Source organism: Lipotes vexillifer, unplaced genomic scaffold (genome assembly GCF_000442215.2).
Source record: "Lipotes vexillifer unplaced genomic scaffold, Lipotes_vexillifer_v1.1 scaffold450, whole genome shotgun sequence".
NCBI lineage: Eukaryota > Metazoa > Chordata > Mammalia > Artiodactyla > Lipotidae > Lipotes > Lipotes vexillifer.
The window spans coordinates 766,236-790,535 of NW_006794180.1; the positions used below are offsets into that span (position 1 = coordinate 766,236).

A 24,300-nucleotide genomic window follows, 5' to 3' on the forward strand; every position below is an offset into this window, starting at 1 on the left:
TTGCTAATGTTAGCAGGAATGTGTTAGAGGTCTACCAATATCTATTCTCTCCTTCTTTTTTCTCACTGGACTGTGGCCCCTAGTTAGAGGTATATTTCTCAGTATCCCCTGCAGCTCCTGAGACAAAGGAATCAAGTTCTGCCCATAGGGAGGTGAGCAGAAGTGAGCTGGGTCATGCCCTTTAAAGGAACGGGCATGATTCCTGGCCCTCTACCCTTCCTGCTACTAGGACATGGCCCGTGGATACGGAAGCTATGTGTTGTACACAGTAGAGCCACTCCACCAGCCCTGGACCATCTACCCCCAGACTGGTTTATGACTGAGAAATAAACACACTTCTAGCCATTTAAGCCACCTGCAGTTTGAGGCACATGCCAAAGAAGCTTCATCTATATTCTAAGTAAAAGAGTTATTTCTTGTGGGCTGGGGAATGGGTCCCTATTGGGGAAGGGTATCCTCTCTATCTCAGTCATAATCCTAAAGGCCAGAGTGTAATTTAGAGCTGATAAGACTGTGAGTTCCTGTGAGTAGAGACTTCAATTTGTATATCTCTGCACCCCCATGCCTAGCACAATGTTTGGCACACAGCTGCTCCAAAAATGTTAGTTGATTGGTTACTGATAACATCAGTAAGATATTATTGCTAAAACCATTGCTGCTAGAAAATTCTAATGTTCTAATGCTCTCCTCTGTTCTCTCCCCTCTTAGTTACTTGTACATATGTTATGGTCTTCATTTTACCTTTTCACTTTCCTTTATATACTTAAGGATAAACTGTACAATTTGCCTTGTTCTAAAATAGATGTAAGGCAGCTAACAAAGAAAGGCAATTGAGCAAGACAATAACGTGGGAAAACAGGATAACAAATCAGGGTTGGAAAAATATATCCAGTGGAGATAAATATGCAAGATGCATGCTCTGACATTTTAAGTTTGGCTCTGAAGCTGTAAAGTTACAGAAACTGAAGAGTTGAAAACATGAAAAGCACACATATTGCTCAGGAGAAGCGTGGCTATTTCAGATGCAGAGACTTAAGAGAAGCTTCTGCTGCGGTTTCTTACAAAGGGGACACTGAGCAGTGCAATGAACATCATCCAACTGTGAATTTTATAGGGCTATTCCTAATAAAGTCCAACAAAGCAAAAGGAGCGCATAATGTTTAAGTATGATTGTAAAAACAGTTATGCGGATATAGGAGGTGAAGGTTGGCTGGCAATTAAAGAAACAATATTGGGTTGGCCAAAAAGTACCTTCAGTTTTTAAGTAAAAATAAAAGACAAATTTTTCATTTTCCCCAAGAACTTTATTGAACAACGTATTCACCATTTTGTTTCACTACCTTCTGTCATTTTTCAGGCAACTTCATAATTCCATCGTCCCAAAACTTTTTATCTTTTTGAGCAAAGAACCGTTCCAGGTGCCTTTTACAGTCTTCCAGGGAATTGAAATTTTTTTCCATTAAGATTATTTTGTAAAGACCGAATGGAAATCAGAAGGTGCAATGTCTAGTGACTACAGGGTATAAATCAGAACTTCCCAGCCAAGCTGTAACAGTTTTTGCCTTGTCATCAAAGAAACATGCAGTCTTGCGTTATCCTGATGGAAGATGATGTATTTTCTGTTGACTAATTCTGGATGCTTTTTGTTGAGTGTTGCTTTCATTTGGTCTAATTGGGAGCAGTACTTGTTGGAATTAATCGTCTGGTTTTCCAGAAGGAGCTCATAATAGAGAACTCCCTTCCAATCCCACCATACACACCACATCACCTTCTTTGGATGACGACCAGCCTTTGGTGTGGCTGGTGGCAGTTCATTTCACTTGCCCCACAATCTCTCCCATTCCACATTATTGTACAGTATCCACTTTTCATCGCCCATCACGATTTGTTTTAAAAATGGAACATTTTCGTTCATGTAAGTAGAGAATCGCAGGCAGAAATATGGTCAAGAAGGTGTTTTTCGCTTAACTTATGTGGAACCCAAACATCAAAGTGATGAATATAACCAAGCTGGTGCAAATGATTTTCAATGCTTGATTTGGATATTTTGAGTATGTAGGCTATCTCCCACGTGGTATAAGGTTGATTGTTCTCAATTAATGTCTCAGTTTGATCACTCTCAACTTCAGCTGGTCTACCCGACCATGGAGCATTGTCCAGAAAGAAATTTACAGCACGAAACTTCGCAAACCACTTTTGACACATTCAGTCAGTCACAGCACCTTCTCCATACACTGCACAAATCTTTTTTTGCGTTTCAGTTGCATTTTTACCTTTCTTGAAATAATAAAGCATCATATGCTGAAAATGTTTTTTTCTTCCATCTTCAGTATTAAAATGGCACACAAAAATTCATCAATTTTGATGTCTTTTTTAAAATGCACGCTGATATGACAGCTGTCACATACAATCTAACAGAATTGTTTCAAATGAAGTTAAAGACAACTAAGTGCTACCAGAGCCATCTTACAGAAAAAAAAGAACGAAGCTTTTGGCCAACCCAATAGTAATTAGACAATTTGTGATAGGTATACCTGCTCTATATGGTTCATCCATTCCTTCAACTAATAGTTGAGTACCTACTGAGTGCCAGACACTCAGTAGGTACTGATTCTGGGAATGTAAAAGTGATCCAATATCTGCTTGATCAAGGGTTTCAAAGGGCAGGAGGAAATACATGTAGAAGTTAACACGTGACAATGCAATATGATAAACTAACTTCAATTTGTAAGTATAAGGTGGATTAATGTTAAAAATACATATGATGGAGGAGGAGAGATTTGAACTGGATCTTTAAGGATGAGTGCAACTTCATCAGAAATATGGAGAAGGAGGTAATGTCGAGTGTATTCCAGGGAAAGAAACTGGCATATATATAAGCTACAGAGATAGGGGACAGGACAGCATGTTTGATGAAGTCAGTGCTTTTTACGGCTGAAGTAGAGAGTTTGGTATTAGGTGAGGGTGGGGAATATGGAGAGAGCCTACATGCAATGAGGTTGGAGAGAGAGGCAGGGTCAGATCATGGAGGGCCTTGAAAGCAGGCTAAACTGGGCAAATGGAGGCAGTTATAGGGTTTGAGGCTGGGAGGAAAAAAATGAGGTTTGTGTTGAAGAACATTTCGATAGATGTGTGGAAGGCTTGAACCAAAGATATGGCTGTAGATGCAGAAATAAAAGCATTTGTTTAGGAGATATTGAGAAGATAAAATAAATTGGTCTTAGAGACACTGAGTAGACATGGAAGAAAGAAAGGAATGAGGAAAGAAATATTACCTAGATCTCTGTTTACTGACTGGATCGAATATGTCACTGACTATAACTGCAATGAAGGGGACCAGTTTGGGGGAAATGTCAAGTTCATTTTAGAATATATTGAGTTCAAGGAATCTAAGGAATCCAAATGTCAGTGTCCAGTAATAATAATGATAGCTAACATTTATAGAATATTTATGTGCTAGCCACAGTGCTATGCACATCATTATTGCACTTAATTCTCACAAGTTCACTAGGTTTCTTCTGGGCATAGAATATTGTGCCAGGCTCTTGGGAATGGTATGGGATGACCAGAAAAGTAGGTACTATTATTTTCCCTATTTTACAGTTAGGTAATTGAGACTTTGAATGATTACATAGCCAGAAAGTATCAAATTAGAAATTGGAGACTTCCCTGGTGGCGCAGTGGTTAAGAATCCACCTGCCAAGGCAGGGGACATGGGCTCGAGCCCTGGTCCGGGAAGATCCCACATGCCGCGGAGCAACTGGGCCTGTGCGCCACAACTACTGAGCCTGTGCTCTAGAGCCTGTGAGCCACAACTACTGAAGCCCATGTGCCTGGAGTCCATGCTCTGCAACAAAGACAAGACACCGCAATGAGAAGCCCGCGCACCTCAACTAAAGAAAGCCCGTGTGCAGCAACTAAGGCCCAATGCAGCCAAAAATAAATTAATTAATTTAAAAAATAAAAGAAATTGGAACCCAGGGGCATATAGCTCCAAACTCTATTCTCTCAACCACTTTGCATTACTGACTCAGTAAGCATGAAGCAAATGGACAGAGTTCAGGAGAATGAAAATCACAGGTGTGAGTGAGATCACCAGGGACAATATAAAAAGTCTAAAAGAATCACTGCCAATCCTAGATTGTATCCATAGGAAGCTCAGGAACTCTTTAAGGAAACTGAGAAGGAGTAGGGAAGTCAGGTAGCGTGAGGACCAGAGTCCTTTGGATTGGTTGGCACCTACTGGGTTACTGATGACCTGGAGGATGACTGTTTCCATAGATTACTGGCAGTAGAGGTCAGATGGCGGGGTTAGGAGTGAAGCCTGAGAACACACACGACTCTTTCAAGAAGCTGGAGTGTGAGGGAGAATGATGGCCAGAGGAGTACTCACAGTCAAAGACAGCGTTCCTGCTCAAAGTTGCAGTGGCTTTGGCATGTTTAAACCCTGAGGAGGAGGGGATGGTGAAGTGGAAGAAGCTGATGATATGGGAAAGAGAGGGTGAAACTGTTGACCAAGGCCTCAGAGGAGATGGTGGGAATGCCATTCCACTGAGTTTATGTTTTTCCTGTAAATGTATTTTGGACTTTCTCTTTTAGGTTTGGACCAATATATAAACAATTTATGAACAGGATGTGAAACTGCCTTACATTGCCACACATTCCCACGCATCTGGTATAATGTTCCACATATACCCATAGGGGACACAGCATAATATGTGTTGATTAATATTAATGAATTCCAACTCTTACAAACATGATTATGAAAATCTGTATTAATTATTACATTAAACAACTGAACCTTCAATGTAAAACTACAGTTGGATTAATTGGTTGCATGAAATAATATTTCACAAGAGCCAAAGTAAAGTTGTAATTTATGTGTGTTTACAACAGCTTTGCTCTCCCCCAAGTAATTATACAGATGCAAACCTAGGCTTTGTCCTCCAAAATGGGGGGGAATCCAGCAGATTACACACCAGCTTGAGTAGAAAGTGTACTTCTATGGGCATCCAAAAGAAGTCAATGTCAAATTCTTGTCAGGCATAAATCTTGGTGTTTTGATTCTGGACTAGATAAAGCTGTCAAGGGGGGATGTATATAGCTCTGAGAACTGAAAAGAAGCCTGTTTAAATCTGTGTTCAATCATCTTAGAATAAACAGCACCAGTCCAAAATACTATTCTTTAGGAAATTAAAAAAGTAGTCAGACCCACCTAGAGCCATTAGCAAGGAATTTTACTATGGCCCTATGAGTCAGCTCTTCATCATTCCGCTTAATCTTGTCTGTTGTCAAGATCACTTAGGGACACTTTTTGCCCGCCACTGCTCCAGGAGGGCTTCATTCAGTTTCTTCCCCTGTTGGGTAGTTTGTGAGACCCTGAAGCAAGACTGGGGATTCCTGGATGATTTTACCAGAGCATCCTAATTCAGCTCTCTTTGTATATTACAAAACACAGGATGTCAGGAACAGCAGTTGCAACTGCTACACTGACAAAATAGCCACAGGGAAACAGATGTCTTTTTTTTTTTTTTTTTTAATTTTTGGCTGCATTGGGTCTTCGTTGCTGTGCGTGGGCTTTCTCCAGTTGTGATGAGCCGGGGCTACTCTTCGTTGCGGTACACGGGCTTCTCATTGCGGTGGCTTCTCTTGTTGTGGAGCACGGACTCTAGGCATGCAGGCTTCAGTAGCCGTGGCACGTGGGCTCAGCAGCTGTGGCTCACGGGCTCTAGGGTGCAGGTTCAGTAGTTGTGGCACACGGGCTTAGCTGCTCCGCAGCATGTGGAATCTTCTCAGACCAGGGATCAAACCCATGTCCCCTGCATTGGCAGGCAGATTCTTAACCACTGTGTCACCAGGGAAGTCCCAAAACAGATGTCTTTAGCTAGCAAACGTTTTATCAATGGGAACATTCAAGTGAAACACATCATTCATTATTTTTCACTTCATCAGTTAAAGTGGATATGGTAAAACCCAATTCTGACGCTTGGTCAATTTTGACTTCTTTAGTCTGAATTAATAAAAAATTTACATTTCAGGATACTGGAAAGACATTTAGTAATACAAGTTACTAAGGATTCAAGGATAGCCAAGGGAAGTTTCTGGTAGATGTGACCTACAATTTATACAATATTTGGGTATAAAAGGTATTCTTTATTTTTCACCAGCTTTACTGAGATATAACTGAAAAATAAAAATTGTATATATTTAAGGTATTCAACTGGATGCTTTGATGTGTATACATATACATTGTGAAATAATTACCACTATCAAGCTAATTAACATATCCATCTCGTCACATTAAAAGGCATTCTTACTGGACAGCTAAGAATGTAAAAGAATGAAATTAGAACACTCCCTAACACCATACACAAAAATAAACTCCAAATGGATTAAAGACCTAAAGGTAAGGCCAGATACTATAAAACTCTTAGCGGAAAACAAAGGCAGAACACTCTAGGACATAAATCACAGCAAGATCCTTTCTGACCCACCTCCTAGAAAAATGGAAATAAAAACAAAAATAAACAAATGGGACCTAATGAAACTTAAAAGCTTTTGCACAGCACAGGGAACCGTAAACAAGATGAAAAGACAACCCTCAGAATGGGAGAAAATATTTGCAAATGAAGAAACTGAAAAAGGATTAATCTCCAAACTTTACAAGCAGCTCATGCAGCTCAATATCAAAAAAACAAACAACCCAATCCACAAATGGCCAGAAGACCTAAACAGACATTTCTCCAAAGAAGATATACAGGTTGCCAACAAACACATGAAAAGATGCTCAACATCATTGATCATTAGAGAAATGCAAATCAAAACTACAGTGAGGTATCACCTCACACCAGTCAGAATGGCCATTATCAAAAAAACCTACAAACAGGGCTTCCCTGGTGGCGCAGTGGTTGAGAGTCCGCCTGCCGATGCAGGGGACGCAGGTTCGTGCCCCGGTCCAGGAGGATCCCACGTGCCGCGGAGCGGCTGGGCCCATGAGCCATGGCCGCTGGGCCTGTGCAACTGGAGCCTGTGCCCCACAATGGGAGAGGCACAGCAGTGAGAGGCCCACGTACGGCAAAAAAAAAAAAAAAAAAAAATCTACAAACAGTAAATGCTGGAGAGGGTGTGGTGAAAAGGGAACCCTCTTGCACTGTTGGTGGGAATGTAAATTGATACAGCCACTATGGAGAACAGTATGGAGGTTCCTTAAAAAACTAAAAATAGAACTACCATATGGCCCAGCAATCCCACTACTGGGCATATACCCTGAGAAAACCATAATTCAGAAAGAGTCATGTACCACAATGTTCACTGCAGCTCTATTTACAATAGCCAGGACATGGAAGCAACCTAAGTGTCCACTGAGAGATGAATGGATAAAGAAGATGTGGCACATATATATAATGGAATATTACTCAGCCATAAAAAGGAACAAAATTGAGTTATTTGTAGTGAGGTGGATGGACCTAGAGACTGTCATACAGAGTGAAGGAAGTCAGAAAGAGAAAAACAAATACCGTATGCTAACACATATATATGGAATCTAAAAAAAAAAAATGGTTCTGAAGAATCTAGGGGCAGGACAGGAATAAAGACGCAGACCTACTAGATGTGTGTGTTTGAAGAGGTTATGCCAAGCAGCTCACAGGCCAATGAGTATACGCCCACTCCTGCCCGTGCCTCCACCATGATCTGTGCACACTGCGGCACCAGCAGTGGCCACACTCGATACACTCACATCTGCTTGACACTTGCCACCTTTGTCTTACAAGGGCTCAAAAGTGTGTGTTCTCTCCTGGGTGTTCAGGGAATTAAGGCAGCAGTGGTGATCTTGTTTATTGAAGTTGTAATTCCTAAGGCTTTTTAATGTTGGATTTTTTAAATTTAAGAATCTATTTGGTAAAATGGAACCCACCTTGGGCTGTGAGTCCTGCCAGAGACTTGGATTCTAATCCTGCCACTCGTAAGTGGTGTACAGTTTTGTCAAGTTAACCTTCCTGGCTTTGTTGTTAATCTACACATAAGGAAGCTACAGAGCTAGGATCAAGAGCATACACTCAAATATTATTCCTCATCCTCAGTCTATACATACCACATACATTAACATTTTCAGCAGAAACTCTGTTTACATGATTCTGAGGAATATGGATTAGGTCTGCACCTCTTTCTAGACTGTTTGACAATAATAATTCTTGCAAAAGACTGACTTCTTCTAGTTCCTTTCAGGTTTTCAGTCAATTCTGAAATTGCCTCAATCCTTTGCTTTGATCACCTCTAACAGTAGTTCACAAAACACTACCACACACACACACACACAAAATGGTCATGAAGAACCTAGGGGCAAGATGGGAATAAAGATGCAGACCTACTAGAGAATGGACTTGAGGATACTGGGAGGGGGAAGGGTAAGCTGGGACAAAGTGAGAGAGTGGCATGGACATATATACACTACCAAACGTAAGGTAGGTAGCTAGTGGGAAGCAGCTGCATAGCACAGGGAGATCAGCTCAGTGCTTTGTGATCACCTAGAGGGGTGGGGTAGGGAGGGGGGGAGGGAGGGAGATGTAAGAGGGAAGAGATATGGGGACATATGTATATGTATAACTGATTCACTTTGTTATAAAGCAGAAACTAACACACCATTGTAAAGCAATTATACTCCAATAAAGATATTAAAAAAAACAAAAATAAAAACAAACCACTATCACATCTGTCTTTAAAATCACCTAATGACATTTTGGACAAGCCCACAGATACCTTCTTGGTCTTTGCTATGTTACTTCCCACTGAGGCCTGCCTGACTTACCTGCCACCCTATTTAAAATTGCAAACTGCCTTTCCCCCCTCTACCCAAGTGTGTAATTTTACCCTGCCCTATTCTGAGGTCTTTTTTTTTCTCTACAGCACTTGCCACCTTCTAACATGGTATCACATTTACTCATTTATTATATCTCATATTAATGGTCTATCTTCTCCACTACAGTGTAGGCTGTAGTAAAGCAGGGATCTTTGCTCTGTTCACTACCATATCCCAAGATCTAGCTAAGCCTGGCCCATGGCAGGCATTCAAAAATCCTTTGTTGAGTACTGAACGTTAAATGAATTCACTTCTTTATTCTATATTGCCGGTGAATGAACCTAAGCATCTTCCGCTTTCAAAACAATTGGGAGTATACAACCTGGCACACGCCTACCCCACACCAGACTGGACATGAGAAAACTCTGCTTCCTCGTCTGGACTACGTTGTCAGCAGAATTCAGCTGGATATGTGTTTATAATTACTTAGGACCTCAGGATTCAAGCTGAAGACATAAAATCCCCAAACCTGATTTATGTCCCAAGAGCATTCAGGGGATGCATTGGTGTTTAGATGGAAATCTGTGAACAGTTTTCAGATTTCTTAACTCAATGATTCATCATTTTTCAACCTGAGGTCAGTGTAGAGAACACTATTTTGGTGACAGCCACACTGCCTCATGGCGTTCCGCAGAAGTTCAGGGTTAAAGAAGACTTTTTCAGGAAAGACAGAGATTTTTCAAATGTATAATGTTTAAGGTGATATTCAGCAAACATTTAGAGAGTGTCTGTTTTACGCCAAGCATTGTTAGATGTTAAGAAAAACAAAAAATTAAGTCATGGTTGCTGGGCTCAAGAAGCTTCAAGTTGGGGTGATGGGGTGGGCATGAGTATTTAAACAAATAATTATGACAACATAGACCAATCATGTTAAGGGAGCCAGGCAAGACCTGACACAGGAGGAGACATGGGAGTTGTAAGTCAGAATTTTCCTTCAGTTCTTAGAAGTGATTTATTCCACCTGCTTCAGCAGAGTTGTCCCTCCTTCTTCATAAGTATAACCTTATATTTGTTGTGTTTTGGGGAAACATATATTATAACCCAAATAATATAAGCTCACTGTAAAAAAAATATTAGAAAATACAGATAAGTTCAAAGAAAAAAATTAAATATCCATAATCTCACCACACTGATCTACTTAGTCTTTTTCTTTCCTCCTGGCTGACCTTGAATAAAATTTTGCTCCAGCAAGATGCCTTCCCTTTATCATTTACTGAGCTCATACTTTGTGCTAGTGATTCTGGAGAGTATGGTCACACAAAGCCTGGATCCAGACCTACTTCTCTATGATTCAAAAGTCCTCGTAAAGGCTAAATCCAAAAGGAAATGACTGCCTCTTAGCATCATTCTCCCCTCAGGCCTCAAGAAAGGAAAAGCAGCTCCTGACATCCAGGAGCTGGCCTGGCACTCACAGCTGGGGCTTGGTGCTCTTCCAGTGAACAGAAACAATTTCACAGAACATCAGCTTCAGACAAAGCCACTCTGTGATCATGATGGGTCAAGACAGACAAAGGACCACTTTATAATCACATCTGAATGCAAGCACAACCAGAACATTGTCCAACTCACAATATACCATGCATCCCTCTCTCCTGGCTGATAGAAGTAACTGCTGCTTCTTTATCAATTACAGCCTTAGCCTGGCTCTGCTCTGCCCTCCCAATGGATAAGATTTATTGAGATCCTCAACCATAGAATACCCACACTTGCTAATAGCATCCAATCCAGAGCAAAGCCCCACCCCCTTAAACCTGAGCCCAAATCACAAAATATAGGCCCAAATATCATGATTCCTTTTATAATTTCCACTTACCGACCCACACCATGGTTCCCAATGATGTGCCTTTTCCTATTCTGGAATGAGCACTAAACCCCATCTGTTCAACTCTAGGTGTATGCCTGATGGTCTTTGTCTACAAGGCAGTGAAAGTCTATAAATACTTTGTGTGTGTGTGTGTGTGTGTGTGTGTGAGAGAGAGAGAGAGAGAGAGAGAGAGAGAGAGAGAGAGAGAGAAAATGAACCCATCTTTCCCTTGAACCTGCTTTCCACTTGGGTTGCCCTTTCTCTCCTTCCTTTTAATCTTAGAATTTTTCAAAGCCTCAACTTTAAATACTTCTCAACTCACAACAATTTGTCTTCCCTTGACTGTCTGACTCCAAACCCTGGGCAAGAGCTTTCCAGCCTGTAAGGTTTTAATATGCTTAGATGCTCATGTAGTCTGGCCTCTCCCAAAACCATCCTCACTTATAAATTGCCAATGACCTGTTAATTGAAAAATCCTATAGCATTTTTCTTGTTCTCCTCACCATTCTTTTGGAAGCCTCTGTCCCTTTTGAACGCCTCTCCCATGTTGAAAATTCTTCCCTAGTACCCCCATTTCTGAAGCTTGCCCCTTCTCCCAGAGTTCCCTCTTCTATCCCTGCAATGGCTAGCATTCCACACTGGGCCCCTTCCTCCCTTCTCCAGGGAATGCCCTGGATGAGTACATTGCCTCCTCAGCATCTATATCCTGATGTCTCTCCAAACTGCCTCTCTACTCGGCAGGCTGCTGGAGAGCCCTGTGGGATGGAAAGCAGCTTCCTCAGGCCAACACGTTGAAATCCAACCACTGTACTCCAACTATTCATTCATTCAATAACATTTATTGGGTGCACACTATGCACTGGACATCATGGAAGGCTTTAGAGATTCAGCAATAAAGAGCACAGTCCCTACCCTCAAGGAGCTTATAGTGAACAGCAGACAAGGCATGTGCGTTAATGTTCTTACAATGTTATTACAACACACAATGAATAGTTATCAAATGAACGAATGCATGCTTAAGGAAGAGATTTCTTTGAAAGGCAATGTAATATGAATGCTAATACCATGGGCTACTGGCCAAACTGCCTGGGATCCAATCCCAGCTTGGTCAGTTTTTAGCTGTGTGACCTTAAGTTATTCTCACTGTGCCTTTGTTTCCTCATGTGTCAAGTGCAGATAATAATAGTTCAGGAGGCTGCAGTAAAGATTAAACGAGTCCATGTTTGTGGAGTGCTGAGGGTGCAGTCTGGCACATAGTAGTGCTGACAGTGTTTCCATTTGCATTATTCCTGCACCTTCAGAGTTATGTCACCATGCACGAGAGTCGCCAAGACCAGATCGAGGAGGACTGTAAGGGGGATCAGAGACTTTTTTTTTCAGGAGGAGGTAATACCAAAGCAGGGTCTGAAAGCCTGAGCTAGACGAAGAAGACGAGAAGATGAAAAAGGGTCGACCAGGCAAAGAAGACAGGGAGGGTATAGAGTGCCAATAACACTGGTGATCAAGTGACATGCTTGCCAGGAATTTTAAGGAGAAAAGAAAGGATGACAAGAAATGAGGCAGGGGAGGAAAACTGAGGCCAGATTGTAAAGGATTTTCCTCGTATAGCATTAGGGATTCTACTCTGAAGATAAACTACTGCCTCCAATTGAGATATTGAAGGGTTTGAAGCAGGGAAATGATAGAATCCTATTTCCATGTTAGCAGCTCTGTATAGAGCACAGAGAAAGTGGGAGCAGGGAAACTAGGGAAGAGGCTAGTAAGCAATTCCCCAAGGAGGGGATGGGTCCTCATCTAAGGTGGGTCAGTAGCAATGGGAAGGATGAGAGAGATGGAATCTTCTCTCCTATTTTTTCTTAAACTGCGGCTGACCCTTCAGGACTTGATCCTCAGGATGTCTTTCCTAACCACCCCAGGCGAATCTAGCTACCTCTGTGATCCCAGCCTTCAAGAACAGGAAATGGCTGTTTTTACTTTTATATCCACATTTAGCACTGGGCACTAGGACAGGGGCTTGCAGGTGCTGGATACATGTTTGCAGCATAAAATCCTTCACTGAATGTCTTTTAAGGAAGGGGATCAAGCTTACATGCCATCTAAGACATCATTAGTATGTTTTCTGATTCTTTTACTTTTTTAATATGCTTAGATGCAAACTATTATATATAGGATGGATAAACAACAAAGTCCTATTGTATAGCACAGGGAACTGTATTCAATATCCTGGGATAAACCATAATGGAAAAGAATATAAAAAAGAATGTATATATATGTATAACTGAATCACTTTTCTGTACAGCAGAAATTAACACAACATAGTAAATCAACTATACTTCAATAAAAAAAAAAGTTAATATACTTAGCCAGAAATCATCTTGTAATAATAGCTATCCTCAAGCTCCACAAGCAAAATTTGTTTTGTTTAAATTCCTTAATTTAATTAAAATCAACAAACCTACCAAGTACGTTGTGACTGAAAGGCATTGTCCTGTGGTAGATATATAGAGACTGTCATTTTACTCTTTTTAATACTTATATTAGATATTCCTCATCCAATGCATAGGATATTATTACATGTTAAATTTATGTTATTTTATTTGAGGAGATAATTGATGTTTTAATTAAAAGTGAAGAGGGCCAAAATAAATATATGTTTTATAGCATCAATTATTTCCCTTATTATTCCTGACAGCAGGAAACAATCATTCTTGTTAGTATCCTTTCCACCATATCTTGGATGGATTGATATGATTTCAATTGATTAGGTGCTGTTGAAAAAGCTCAATGTTTTCCTCTCGTCCTGGGCTGAATAGAATTTTTAATAACATCCCAGTCTACCATCATGTAAATCATGGTCGTGTGTAACATTACTATTATGTAAGGCATTTTCTTCCCTCACTGGTTGAGAATTTTTTCCCACTGATTTTTCTTGTTTTTTTTCTTTTCATTTCAAATGAACCCAATCCCAACAATTCATTTACAACAGAAGAGACTCAAAACTTCAAGGCTTAAAAGAAATCAGCTTTTAGGCAATGATAAATGTCAGTAAAATTAGACATGTCTTTTCCTGACACTATACAGTTTTCAGGATATTAACGTTCACTGCTATATGGTGTTCTATATTTTCAGTAACGTGAACATTTTTATAGTCTGGAAAACGATTTACATTGTGGTAGATTTCTTGAGCCTACACAAAGGCTATCACATTTTTGCATTCTCAAAAGTCACAGAATACAAATCTGTTCAAATAAACTAAGAACACTGATAATATATGTGAAACTAGAATTAGAATGGGGTTTTCTGATTCAAGAGTTATTAGGTAAACAATCAGAAGTTTGCCAGTATGGTCATCAAGTGTCTCATTACTTAGATAAAACCATATTGGTGATATATATGACTATAAATAATAAATGGTACTTTCTTAAGCCTTTCAAAAACCCACATAATTTTCCTAATTTCTGTCTTAAACCCATTAGAGTTTCCTTAGCATAGAGATAATTAGTAGAAATTTCCTTTACATTCAATAATGTAATTCTTAAGTTAACAAGTTTCCTCCAAAATAGAACTCTGTAAACAAAAATTGGTAATATGCCTATGATAATGGTGAAAATGGGATGACATTTTTTTCATTGTGTGCCTGTGCATACATTCACATATCATCTATGAGACTTTGGCATGGGTGAGAGTCTGGATGTGTATGAGGCAGTCACAAAGCTTAATGTGACTACTTAATGTACACTTAACATATCTAAAATGATGTTGCATCTGAAATTAATAGTGCACACAGCTGAAACAAGCATATAGATACTACATACACAATCATCTATAACACATTCAAATATTAAAAGCTATAAACAAATATTTTCGACAAAGTTAACAAGAAATTTAAGTGGTAAACTACACAGATGTGTTTTTGTAAAATTCTACAATTAGTAAGATTTATATTTCCAGGACAACTAAATATAACTCATTAGAAAAAAAAAACTATGAAAAGAATACAAATTTTCTCTGGTTTATTTCACTCACACTTAGTATCTTCAGAACTCTACACATCTTTATCAATAAGTAGTAACTAAATAATTATTAGAGATATTAAGGGGTCAATAATTCCATTTTTAAAGTGCCATGATCAAGTAATAGTCATGAAATGCTTACTCAGTACATAGGACCTACCATGAATAATTTTGACACAACCAATACAAAGAAGTCAAAGATGATTCTTACCTCCTTGTTCACACAACTGCTGGGCTAAAGCATCTTTGAAGATAATCTGGCCTTTGTGTGTTGCTGTAGCCCTGGAAATGAATAGAAAAAGGTTAATACAAATCTTGTAATATGTTTGGTGATAACAATGTATTTTTAAAACTTTTTTAAAACCTCTTTTTTTTTTCTTTGCAGTACGCGGGCCTCTCACTGTTTGTGGCTTCTCCCATTGCGGAGCACAGCCTCCGGACGTGCAGGCTCAGCGGCCATGGCCATGGCTCACGGGCACAGCCGCTCCGCAGCATGTGGGATCTTCCCGGACCGGGGCACAAACCCGTGTCCCCTGCATCGGCAGGCGGGACTCTTAACCACTGCGCCACCAGGGAAGCCCTAAAACCTCATTTTTAAATGTTATGTGGATATGATTTTTTTTTAAAAAAGTGCCTCTGAACAGAGATAAAAATGAACAATAGAGTCAAGGCTTAAACCAAGTCACCTGGGTTGAGAATTATCTTCTGATTGGTTTTACTTTGTAAAGATACTGTAACATTTGTCGGCTTATTCTGAAAACTGCAGATGTGAGCAAATCTTGGGTAGAAGAAAAAGTATGGAAAGGATGTTTATTAAAATTTATTCTTCAGGAGACCTTGATATAAAATGTTTTGTGGTACAATAATGATATTAGCACTGGAGGAAGATGCTCTTAATGTACATTTTTCTGAAATCAACAGTCACCGTAACACCGTAACAGATTTGAGACGGAGAATTATATTTTTAACGTTTTTTTTTTTTAAAGAGGCCTATTTGGAGCTTTCATAATTACAAGGTCTGTCATAATAAAATACACCTTTTCCCCACTGGGTCTAATTCACCACTTGAAGGAGATGTGCATCTTTTACTTCCTCTAATCAGAGCTGTGCACATGGACTGCTGAAAAAAAATAACATCCCTGCAGCAGGTGTGTTATTCAATGGTTATAATAGGAATTGTCTTATTAAAGGAAGAATTATTTATGCTTTATATTTGAAGTGTTTTTCCTTAAAAAAGATTCTTTTCTGGCACAAAAGGTATTATTTAAATGAATTTAAAACAGGAAATCATGCCTCTTTAAAAAATTTGATTTCACAAAATAAGCCATACAAAATCTTTTTAATAACTAAAATATATTAACATTAAATCTCAAGTTTAGTTCTAGCCAAAACCAGCCTAGGACAAAAATAATTTGATTCAGCCATCACTTACTGAAGATGGATTATGTACAAAGCACTGGGCTGGGTCACAAAAGGCAACTTTTGGCCTCTGCATTTCCCCTCCATATGTGTACCCCTCAGTCAACATCTTGCCCTTTATCCAGCCCAACAGGATCTCATGGTTGCCCACATCCCCACTCTGGTCTCCAGGTGGATGCACACTCCTCCTCCAAGCCGCATACCTTTCTGATTTCTATCCCCCACTGAATTGTTACAAGTGTCAGTCCCCCAGGACTTGAGTCTCTGGAAGTAGTCTGATAGACTAAGCCATGATGAAGTGTTAATGGGTGATATTGCTCCAAGCTAACATATTTCAGCTGTGAAACTGAAAATATTATACTTTAACACACACACACACACACACACACACACACACACACTCACAATGACACAGTAGTGAGAGTTTTGAATGGTGGGAGGGAAATATAATTGAAGAGAAAAATCACTGGGCAGCCGTCAACTCACACTATATGTGAAGTTTATAAGGGTAATCAGCCCTTGTTGTTGCATATTAATCATTATTGAAATTACAGATAAACAGGTGCTACCACTCTCCCTATATATTCACATATGTTTATAGGTTTTCCATTGCTTTTAGCAAGGTGAATATGAGAGGGACTAAATTTAGGGCCAATCTAAGCCATAAACATGACCCACAGACTCATCAATTACAAGCTTTATTTCCAGAGAGAACATGGAAACTTCATTTACCTAAATACGTTTCATCACTCAAATCTCAATCAAGTCAAAAGCTTTTTTTTTTTTGCGGTACATGGGCCTCTCACTGTTGCGGCCTCTCCCGTTAGCGGAGCACAGGCTGCTGAGCCTGTGCTCACGGGCCCAGCCGCTGCGCGGCATGTGGGATCTTCCCGAACCGGAGCACGAACCCGCGTCCCCTGCATCGGCAGGCGGACTCTCAACCACTGCGCCACCAGGGAAGCCCAAGTCAAGAGCTTTTGAGCTCACATATACTTCTGATAGCATTTTTAAACCTAGGATGATGTGCTTTACATCTCCAGTGGTGGGTTACTTTCCCACTTTTCTCCCTGAGTTACCAGTGAGGTCTGATATGTTACTGTGTCTCGTCTATTGATAATTGTAAAGGCATTCATCTGTCAGCAACGTGACGTTAATCTAGTGTAATATCAGCGTGCCTGTGCCGACTACCCTCCAGGAGATATCAATAAATATGTGGAAAATGGGAAAAGAGAGAGGCGGTCCAAGTTTGGTCAATTTGATCTTCAAAGGAATCAATTCACTTACAAAGATTCTTGACCCCTTTTCATCAGCAAATTACTGTACCTTCTAATTAGGTTGAGGATTTAGCTTGACCATTATTAAAACAAGAAAAAAATACCAAATTATTTAAAACATGTAAAAAGGAGTAATGAATAACTTCAGGGAGAAATTATTTTTATATTAAACTCTCAAACCACGTGAAGGCCATTGCAAAATGATAAAAAAAATGTGGATGTTTTCATAATGCTTTTGCTTTTCAAAGCTTTACTGGGCTCTTTGTTTTTATAATTACATCTTTTATTCCTAAGTCATAGCATTTTCCTTCTGTTAAATGTATAAATACTTTCTCTCCCTCCAAACACAAATTTCAGCCTTAATGTTTTTATGTGCTTATCCAATAATCACAAAGTCTCCATGTTCTTAAAAATCACCAAATATATGAATTTATGATATTTTCTGATCAAGGTATAATTTTCATCAGTAAAACAAAGAACATATAAATAAAATAATTCAAATAGGGCTAGTAAGTTAATGGTTAATGGCAACCATAATGGTTAATCCCTTTCAAGAGACTCAGCAGAGCTAACTACTCAAATTAAGATGTAGCGTGTTGGGCTTCCCTGGTGGCCCAGTGGTTGGGAGTCCGTCTGCCGATGCAGGGGACGCAGGTTTGTGCCCTGGTTCGGGAAGATCCCACATGCTGTGGAGCGGCTGGGCCGGTGAGCCATGGCCACTGAGCCTGCGTGTCCGGAGCCTGTGCTCCGCAGTAGGAGAGGCCACAACAGTGAGAGGCCCGCGTACCGCAAGATGTAGCGTGTTAATCAAAATAAAACCAGCTAGTTCTATTACTTTGGGAGGTTACTTAACCTCTCCTGATTAATTTCCTGATTTGTTTAAAAAAATAGTAGCAGATGATCTTCAAAGTTCCTATAAATTCTAAACCTCTATGATTCCATGATTCAAGATTAAGTGAGCACATATGAGCATGTACACACACACACACACACGCTAGCTGCAGCCTCTATCGAGAGAAGTGCTTTCCAAAATCACGTGGCAAAGGTCACAGGTAACGGTGTGCTACAGCAAGCCTGCATCACCTCATGATAGCTTGTTTTTTAAACAGTTATATTTTTATTTTAATGTGCAATTTAATATATGTGTATGTGTATAAATGGGTTTTGCATGTATATACTATAACTACTGTAGCTATAGCCCCTAACTCATGTAAAAATATAAACTTTATCCTAGTCATTCAAGTCAAAAAAGTGAGTCACAGACTTAACCTCCTCATTCATCAGCAAATTCTGTCAATTTTATTTATTTACTCTCCAATGTACCCTTTTTCTCTATCTCCACAGCCATGTTTTAATTCAGGACTTGATAATTTTTCATCTGATAAGCTGCAACACTCTCTTGATTAGAATGTCCCTCCAGATTCACCCCCATGCCAATGCAGCTTTCATATTGTGCCAGTTTTCTTTCTAAGATTGCTAGAAATCCTTCTGCAGCTCTCCAACACTTAAAGGAGTCTGTCAGATTCCTTAGAATGGCCTAAAATGTTCTTCAGGTTCTGGTCGCTGCCTGTGTATCCAGCCTCACCTCCCACTGCACTCTGCAACTGAGCCACAGAGTAGTCTTCACAGGTTCTAGAATGCACAATTTATTTCATGCCCGCCAAATTTTTTATGTCCTGTCCCCTGTGTGTCGAAGTCTCTTGCCAAAAATCTTTCACTCATACTCTAAAATTTATCCAGGAATCTCTTCCCCTTACAAAACCTTCTTAGATCTCTCAGGTAGCATTAGACACCTTCTTGAAGGATAGCACAGCTTATTTTCTCACCTCTGACATAGAAGCTTCCTAATTTAAGGTGATCTGACTTGCAGCCCAGCCCTCTCTTTTCACAGTCATTCTTATCATAAATTGAAACAACATGGTAAGTAGCAAACTCGTATTCATGACTGCCTAACAACCTCAACTAACACAAAATCAACGTTGATGCCTTCCAAATCCACCAAGACTAAGCCTCTACAATCCACAGTAAAAGGTTAATACTATGGAAAATTAATCAGATTAAAAAGGAATTGATTACCTGAGTATATGATAAGATGCTATGAATCCACATATCTCTGAACCTGGCAAGAATTTGGTCAAAGGCATTGTCTTTGACATTTTAACAACATGCTTAATTAAAACATTAAATAACGAACTTTCAGTGCAACAAAGGATGCTTTTATCTGTTCAAGGAGAGAAGTAGTTGGTCTATAGTCAGATTTCTGGGATGGAGTACTAGCACTGATATATAAGAATGAAATATTTTTCCAGAAAATTTAACAGGAAACCATTGAAAAGAAATATTGTTGTATATAATAGGAGTTTAACTTCCATTAAAAAGTGAGCAAGGCAAGGCTTCCCTGGTGGCTCAGTGGTTGAGAGTCCGCCTGCCGATGCAGGGGACATGGGTTCATGCCCCGGTCCGGGAAGATCCCACGTGCTGCGGAGCAGCTGGGCCCGTGAGCCATGGCCGCTAAGCCTGCGCGTCCGGAGCCTGTGCTCCGGAACGGGAGAGGCCACAACAGTGAGAGGCCCACGTACCACAAAAAAAAAGTGAGCAAGGCATAACTAAAAAAGATTCCATGAATGAGCTTCCTTATCCAACATTTATCATTCAAAGACTTTCAGAAGCATTCTGCATATTGAATCAATAATGGGAATTCTCCAAAGAGTGAATTCCAACTTTAAGTGTAGTTTGAAGTTCCTTGGGAAAAAAAAGAAAGGAAGGAAGGAAGCAGGGGGGAAAGAAAAGAAAGAGAAAGGAAAAGGAAAAGAAGGGAAAAACAAGAAAAGGGAAAAAGAAAAAGGGAAGAAAAGTCTGGGCTTACAAGAAAAAAGCCATTTACTCTACAACTAACATTAGATTTAGCCCATGACAAAAAATTCTCCTAAAGGATATTTACAATATAGATTTTACATGCTTTTCTTTTATACATAGTAATTTTAAAGGTATGCATTTGTATTTTATTTCTATACACAATTTTGATATTTTTAGTGTGTGAAAAGAGATTTCAGGAATGAAAACCCAACTGATAAACTTAGGAGTTTGAATTGAGATAGTCTGACATGAGACCAGGCCTAAAATCCTAACTCCTTTCCTTCTTTTGATAACTTTTCCACACAATTTTATGTTTCTGATATCTGGGAGCATCTTACTATACATGTAAGAAGAAATTCATCAGCTTCCCAGAAGAGATGTGGGTTGTGACGTGACCACCACTGCCTGCATATGTGGGAATTTGGCAAAATATAGATGGTCTATGTTCATCTGGCAGTTATGTTCATCTATGGTGTTGTATGCACTCAACCAAATGTAATTGAAACCCTGATTGTCACTTAAAGTATTTTCAATAACACTGCTATGTGATACTGCATTGAAATAAAGAATAATCATTTTGGTGAAAAAGCACTGATAGCTGCAGGATATATAACACTAAAGAGAAGCAAACATTTATCACTGGCAGAGTTTTATCCTTTGTTTGCTTTGTAAATCAACAGCAAAGTGGATTTAGGGAGGGAAGATAACCTCTGAGCAGGCAAAACTATGTTTTGTTTTGTCAGTGTGCAAAAGGATTGCTCTCAACAACTATTAAAAGAAGCAGAGATGCCAAACTTCTCAGGATTGATCACAGAATTTTAAAGTAAGGGAAGGCTGATAGGACTTATTCATGTAGCAAGAAGGATTATACCCAGGTGCCAAACATCTTCCAAAGCTCCCAACTCACATGCCACTTTTTAAAAACTGAATGGAGGAGTGCTGTACACCAAAATGAAGGACTTTTTATTGTCTAAATTCTAAATAGCTTGAGTTTAATCAAGAATTGTTCTGGTTCAGAAAACCACAAGTACAACAAGAAAAGACGTACAACTTTTGTTAATAAAAAGATCATGTTCTGTCTGCCTCCACTAAATAATTATTCACAAACCCTTAAGGATTATGAATTTGATGAGGTGCTAAGGTAACAGCCTGCTTTAGGTGCTCACATTTCTTAGTCTGGCCCTGTTGACATATGATAGGTGCTCAGCAAATATCTTTTGAGTTAATTTGAATTGTGTCTTCTATAGTAGGCTACGTGTACACTAGGCACAGGAATTTTTGTCTATTTATTTTCTTTATATTGTGTTCAGTGCTTGACATATGGTAGCCATGCAGTAAATGTTCACGGAATACATGAATGATTACTTTGCATTATGATTACTACACAATGTTAAAATGCTTTAATAAGTAACCATAAATTATTGCATAAGAAACACTTTGAGAAAGATGGTTAGGTGATAATAATAGATCGTCAAGATAAACATTATTATAAGCAAGATTAATCCCAGAAATCAGTTAACGGCAAGAGCAATAAAAGTAAATAGGCTAATGTATCTGTTTTACTACTGCAACATGTTTTCATGATGTAACATCTTCCAGAGTATTCTCAAATCACCTGTAATCCAGAAATGCCTTCTAAAACTTCAAAACAAAAATGCTTTTCATACCACCTTTTAAAATCCCTAAAACTCATCAAAGAAAAGAGTTTGAGTGGCTTTGCTGCTTTAAACACCTTTTAACTAAGTAAGCCTGTGTCAACTTGCTTCAGAGGCATCCTTAGGCAATGCAAGGACTAAACTGGTAAAATAGTAAACCAATTCTAAGAAAACCTTAGAAAAAATTGGAATTTTTTTATCCACTGGGTAGTGAATTAAGGAGTCTGTATATTTGTTGAAACATTCATGCTAAGTATTTAGGTCTCATCTCCGAGGGGACAGATAGAAAAAGTACTAGTTGCAGATACAGAAGAGGAGATTGTTCTAGGTCTGGCGCTCATTATCTCCATGAATTAGGCTGTATCACTTAGCTTCTGTGTGTCTCATTTTTTTAACCTATGAAATAAACTGACTGGACTGGATAATTTCTAAAGTTCAAACAGTAGATCTGGAATCAGAAGATGTGGGTCGGCACCACAACTCAATGGTTTATGTTGCCCCTAGACGAATGTTTATTTTTTGAGAGAGGACTTAAAAACTTGAACTATTTCTTGTTCAGGGCTGTGGTGAAAATCAGAAGAAATCAACTCCATGAAAAGACTGTAAAAAATGTGAGGAATTATGATGATGATGTTCTGTCATTTTGGAAAATACTGGCACAAAACTGAAAAAGAATTACGAAACATATAGCCCATAGGAAAAGTTACCCCCTTATCCTCCAAAAAAAAAAAAGGGCTGTAAACTCTAAAATGTTTTATGGCTGTGAGAAAGCTGATGAAAGCTCTAATGAAGCACAGGATTTCTAACCTAGTTAATTAATCGTAATGAATTAGAACAATATTGGTGTATTGATATAATACTGATATTCTTGTAAAATCCTGCCAAATTACATACAATGGTTACTTTGGAGGAAACAAGTTATAAGGCAAGCCTCTATCATAGGCAACAGTATTTAGCATTTTTTTCTGTTCTAAAAATAATTTCTGTGTATTATGAAAATTTTAAAATACAGGAAAGTATTAATGTGAAAATAAAATTACTCATATTCATGCCTAGGAGAGATAATCACTATTAACATTTCAGTAAACTATATATACTCTTCTAGTTTTAAAAATTAGTTTATGAATATAAAGATTTTTAGAAAATTATTTGCCTAAAAAGTAGGTTTCTATTCCTTTATACTTAATATTTATTATAAATAGTTCCTATATCATTAAATATTTTTAGAACAAGACATTGATAGGCTAAATAATATTCCACTGTATGGCTATATCATAATTTATTTATTATACTATTGTTGGAATTTTGTTTCTGTTTTTTAATATTTTAAATAATAAAATAAATAACTTTTGATCATATCTTTTATTTTTACCTCCCAGTTTACTGAGATATAATTGACATTTAACATTGTATAAGTTTAAGAATGTGAAAGGTATTAATTTGATACATTTATATATCGCAAAATGATTACCATTAGCGCATTAGCTAACACATCCATCCTGTCCATAATTATCATTTCTTTTTTACGGTGAGGACATTTAAGATCTACTCTCTTGGCAACATTCAAGTATATGATACAGTATTGTTAGCTATAATTGCCAGGCTATACACAGACCCCCAGAACTTGTTAATTTTGTAACTGGAAGTTTGTATACCTTGACAAATATTTCCCCATTTCCCCTACTCCCCAAACCCCTCGTAACCACCATTCTACTGTTTCTCTGAGTTTGACATTTTTAGCATATCTTGCATTTTAAGATGGATTTCCAAGACTGGGAAACTAAATTAAGGGCATAAACATGAAAGCCATAATTCCAAATAGCATTTAAGGAAAGGTACATGTCCCCATCAGCATCCTAGAGAGCACCCATCACACAATACCTCTGATGGCAATGAGCATTATCAGTCTATCAGTTTTCATTTCAAAGGTGTCATGCTACTTTTAATTTCCATCCCACTGATTATTAGTGAGGATACTTTGCATGTTTGTTGGTTACATTTTTTAGCTTTGGGAATTATATATTCACGTCCTTGCCAATTTTGCTATGGGTTTTGTTTTGTTTTGTTTTGTTTAATTTTTTGGCCACACCACATGGTACGTGGAATCTTAGTTCCCTGACCAGGGATCGAACCTGCACCACCTGCAATGGAAGTGTGGATTCTTACCCACTGGACTGCCAGGGAAGTCCCTTCTCTGGGTTTTAATGTTTTTCTAATTGATTTACAAGAGCTCTTTAAATGTTAAGGCTATTAATTCCATGCTATATTTGTTGCCAATATTTTTTATGCAGTTTATAGTTAGTCTTTTACTGTCTTTGTGATTTTTTTTATTTTTAAAAGTTTAAAAATTTTGTGTAATTAAATCTTTCAATCTATTGCCATCTAATTTTTCCCAGCGTTTTCATGCTTAGAAACTCTTTCC

At 38.7% G+C, this 24,300-nt stretch overlaps 1 protein-coding gene across 2 annotated transcripts in view; it reads right to left on the reverse strand.

Annotated features, from left to right (window-relative positions):
• Positions 1-24,300, reverse strand: part of RELN (reelin) — a 519,560-nt gene that overhangs the window by 286,941 nt on the left and 208,319 nt on the right. For both annotated transcript variants that reach the window (XM_007467058.1, XM_007467059.1), the window contains exon 4: positions 14,886-14,956. In XM_007467058.1, the coding sequence (XP_007467120.1) occupies positions 14,886-14,956 (71 nt within the window). The remainder of the gene's footprint in view (positions 1-14,885; positions 14,957-24,300) is intronic.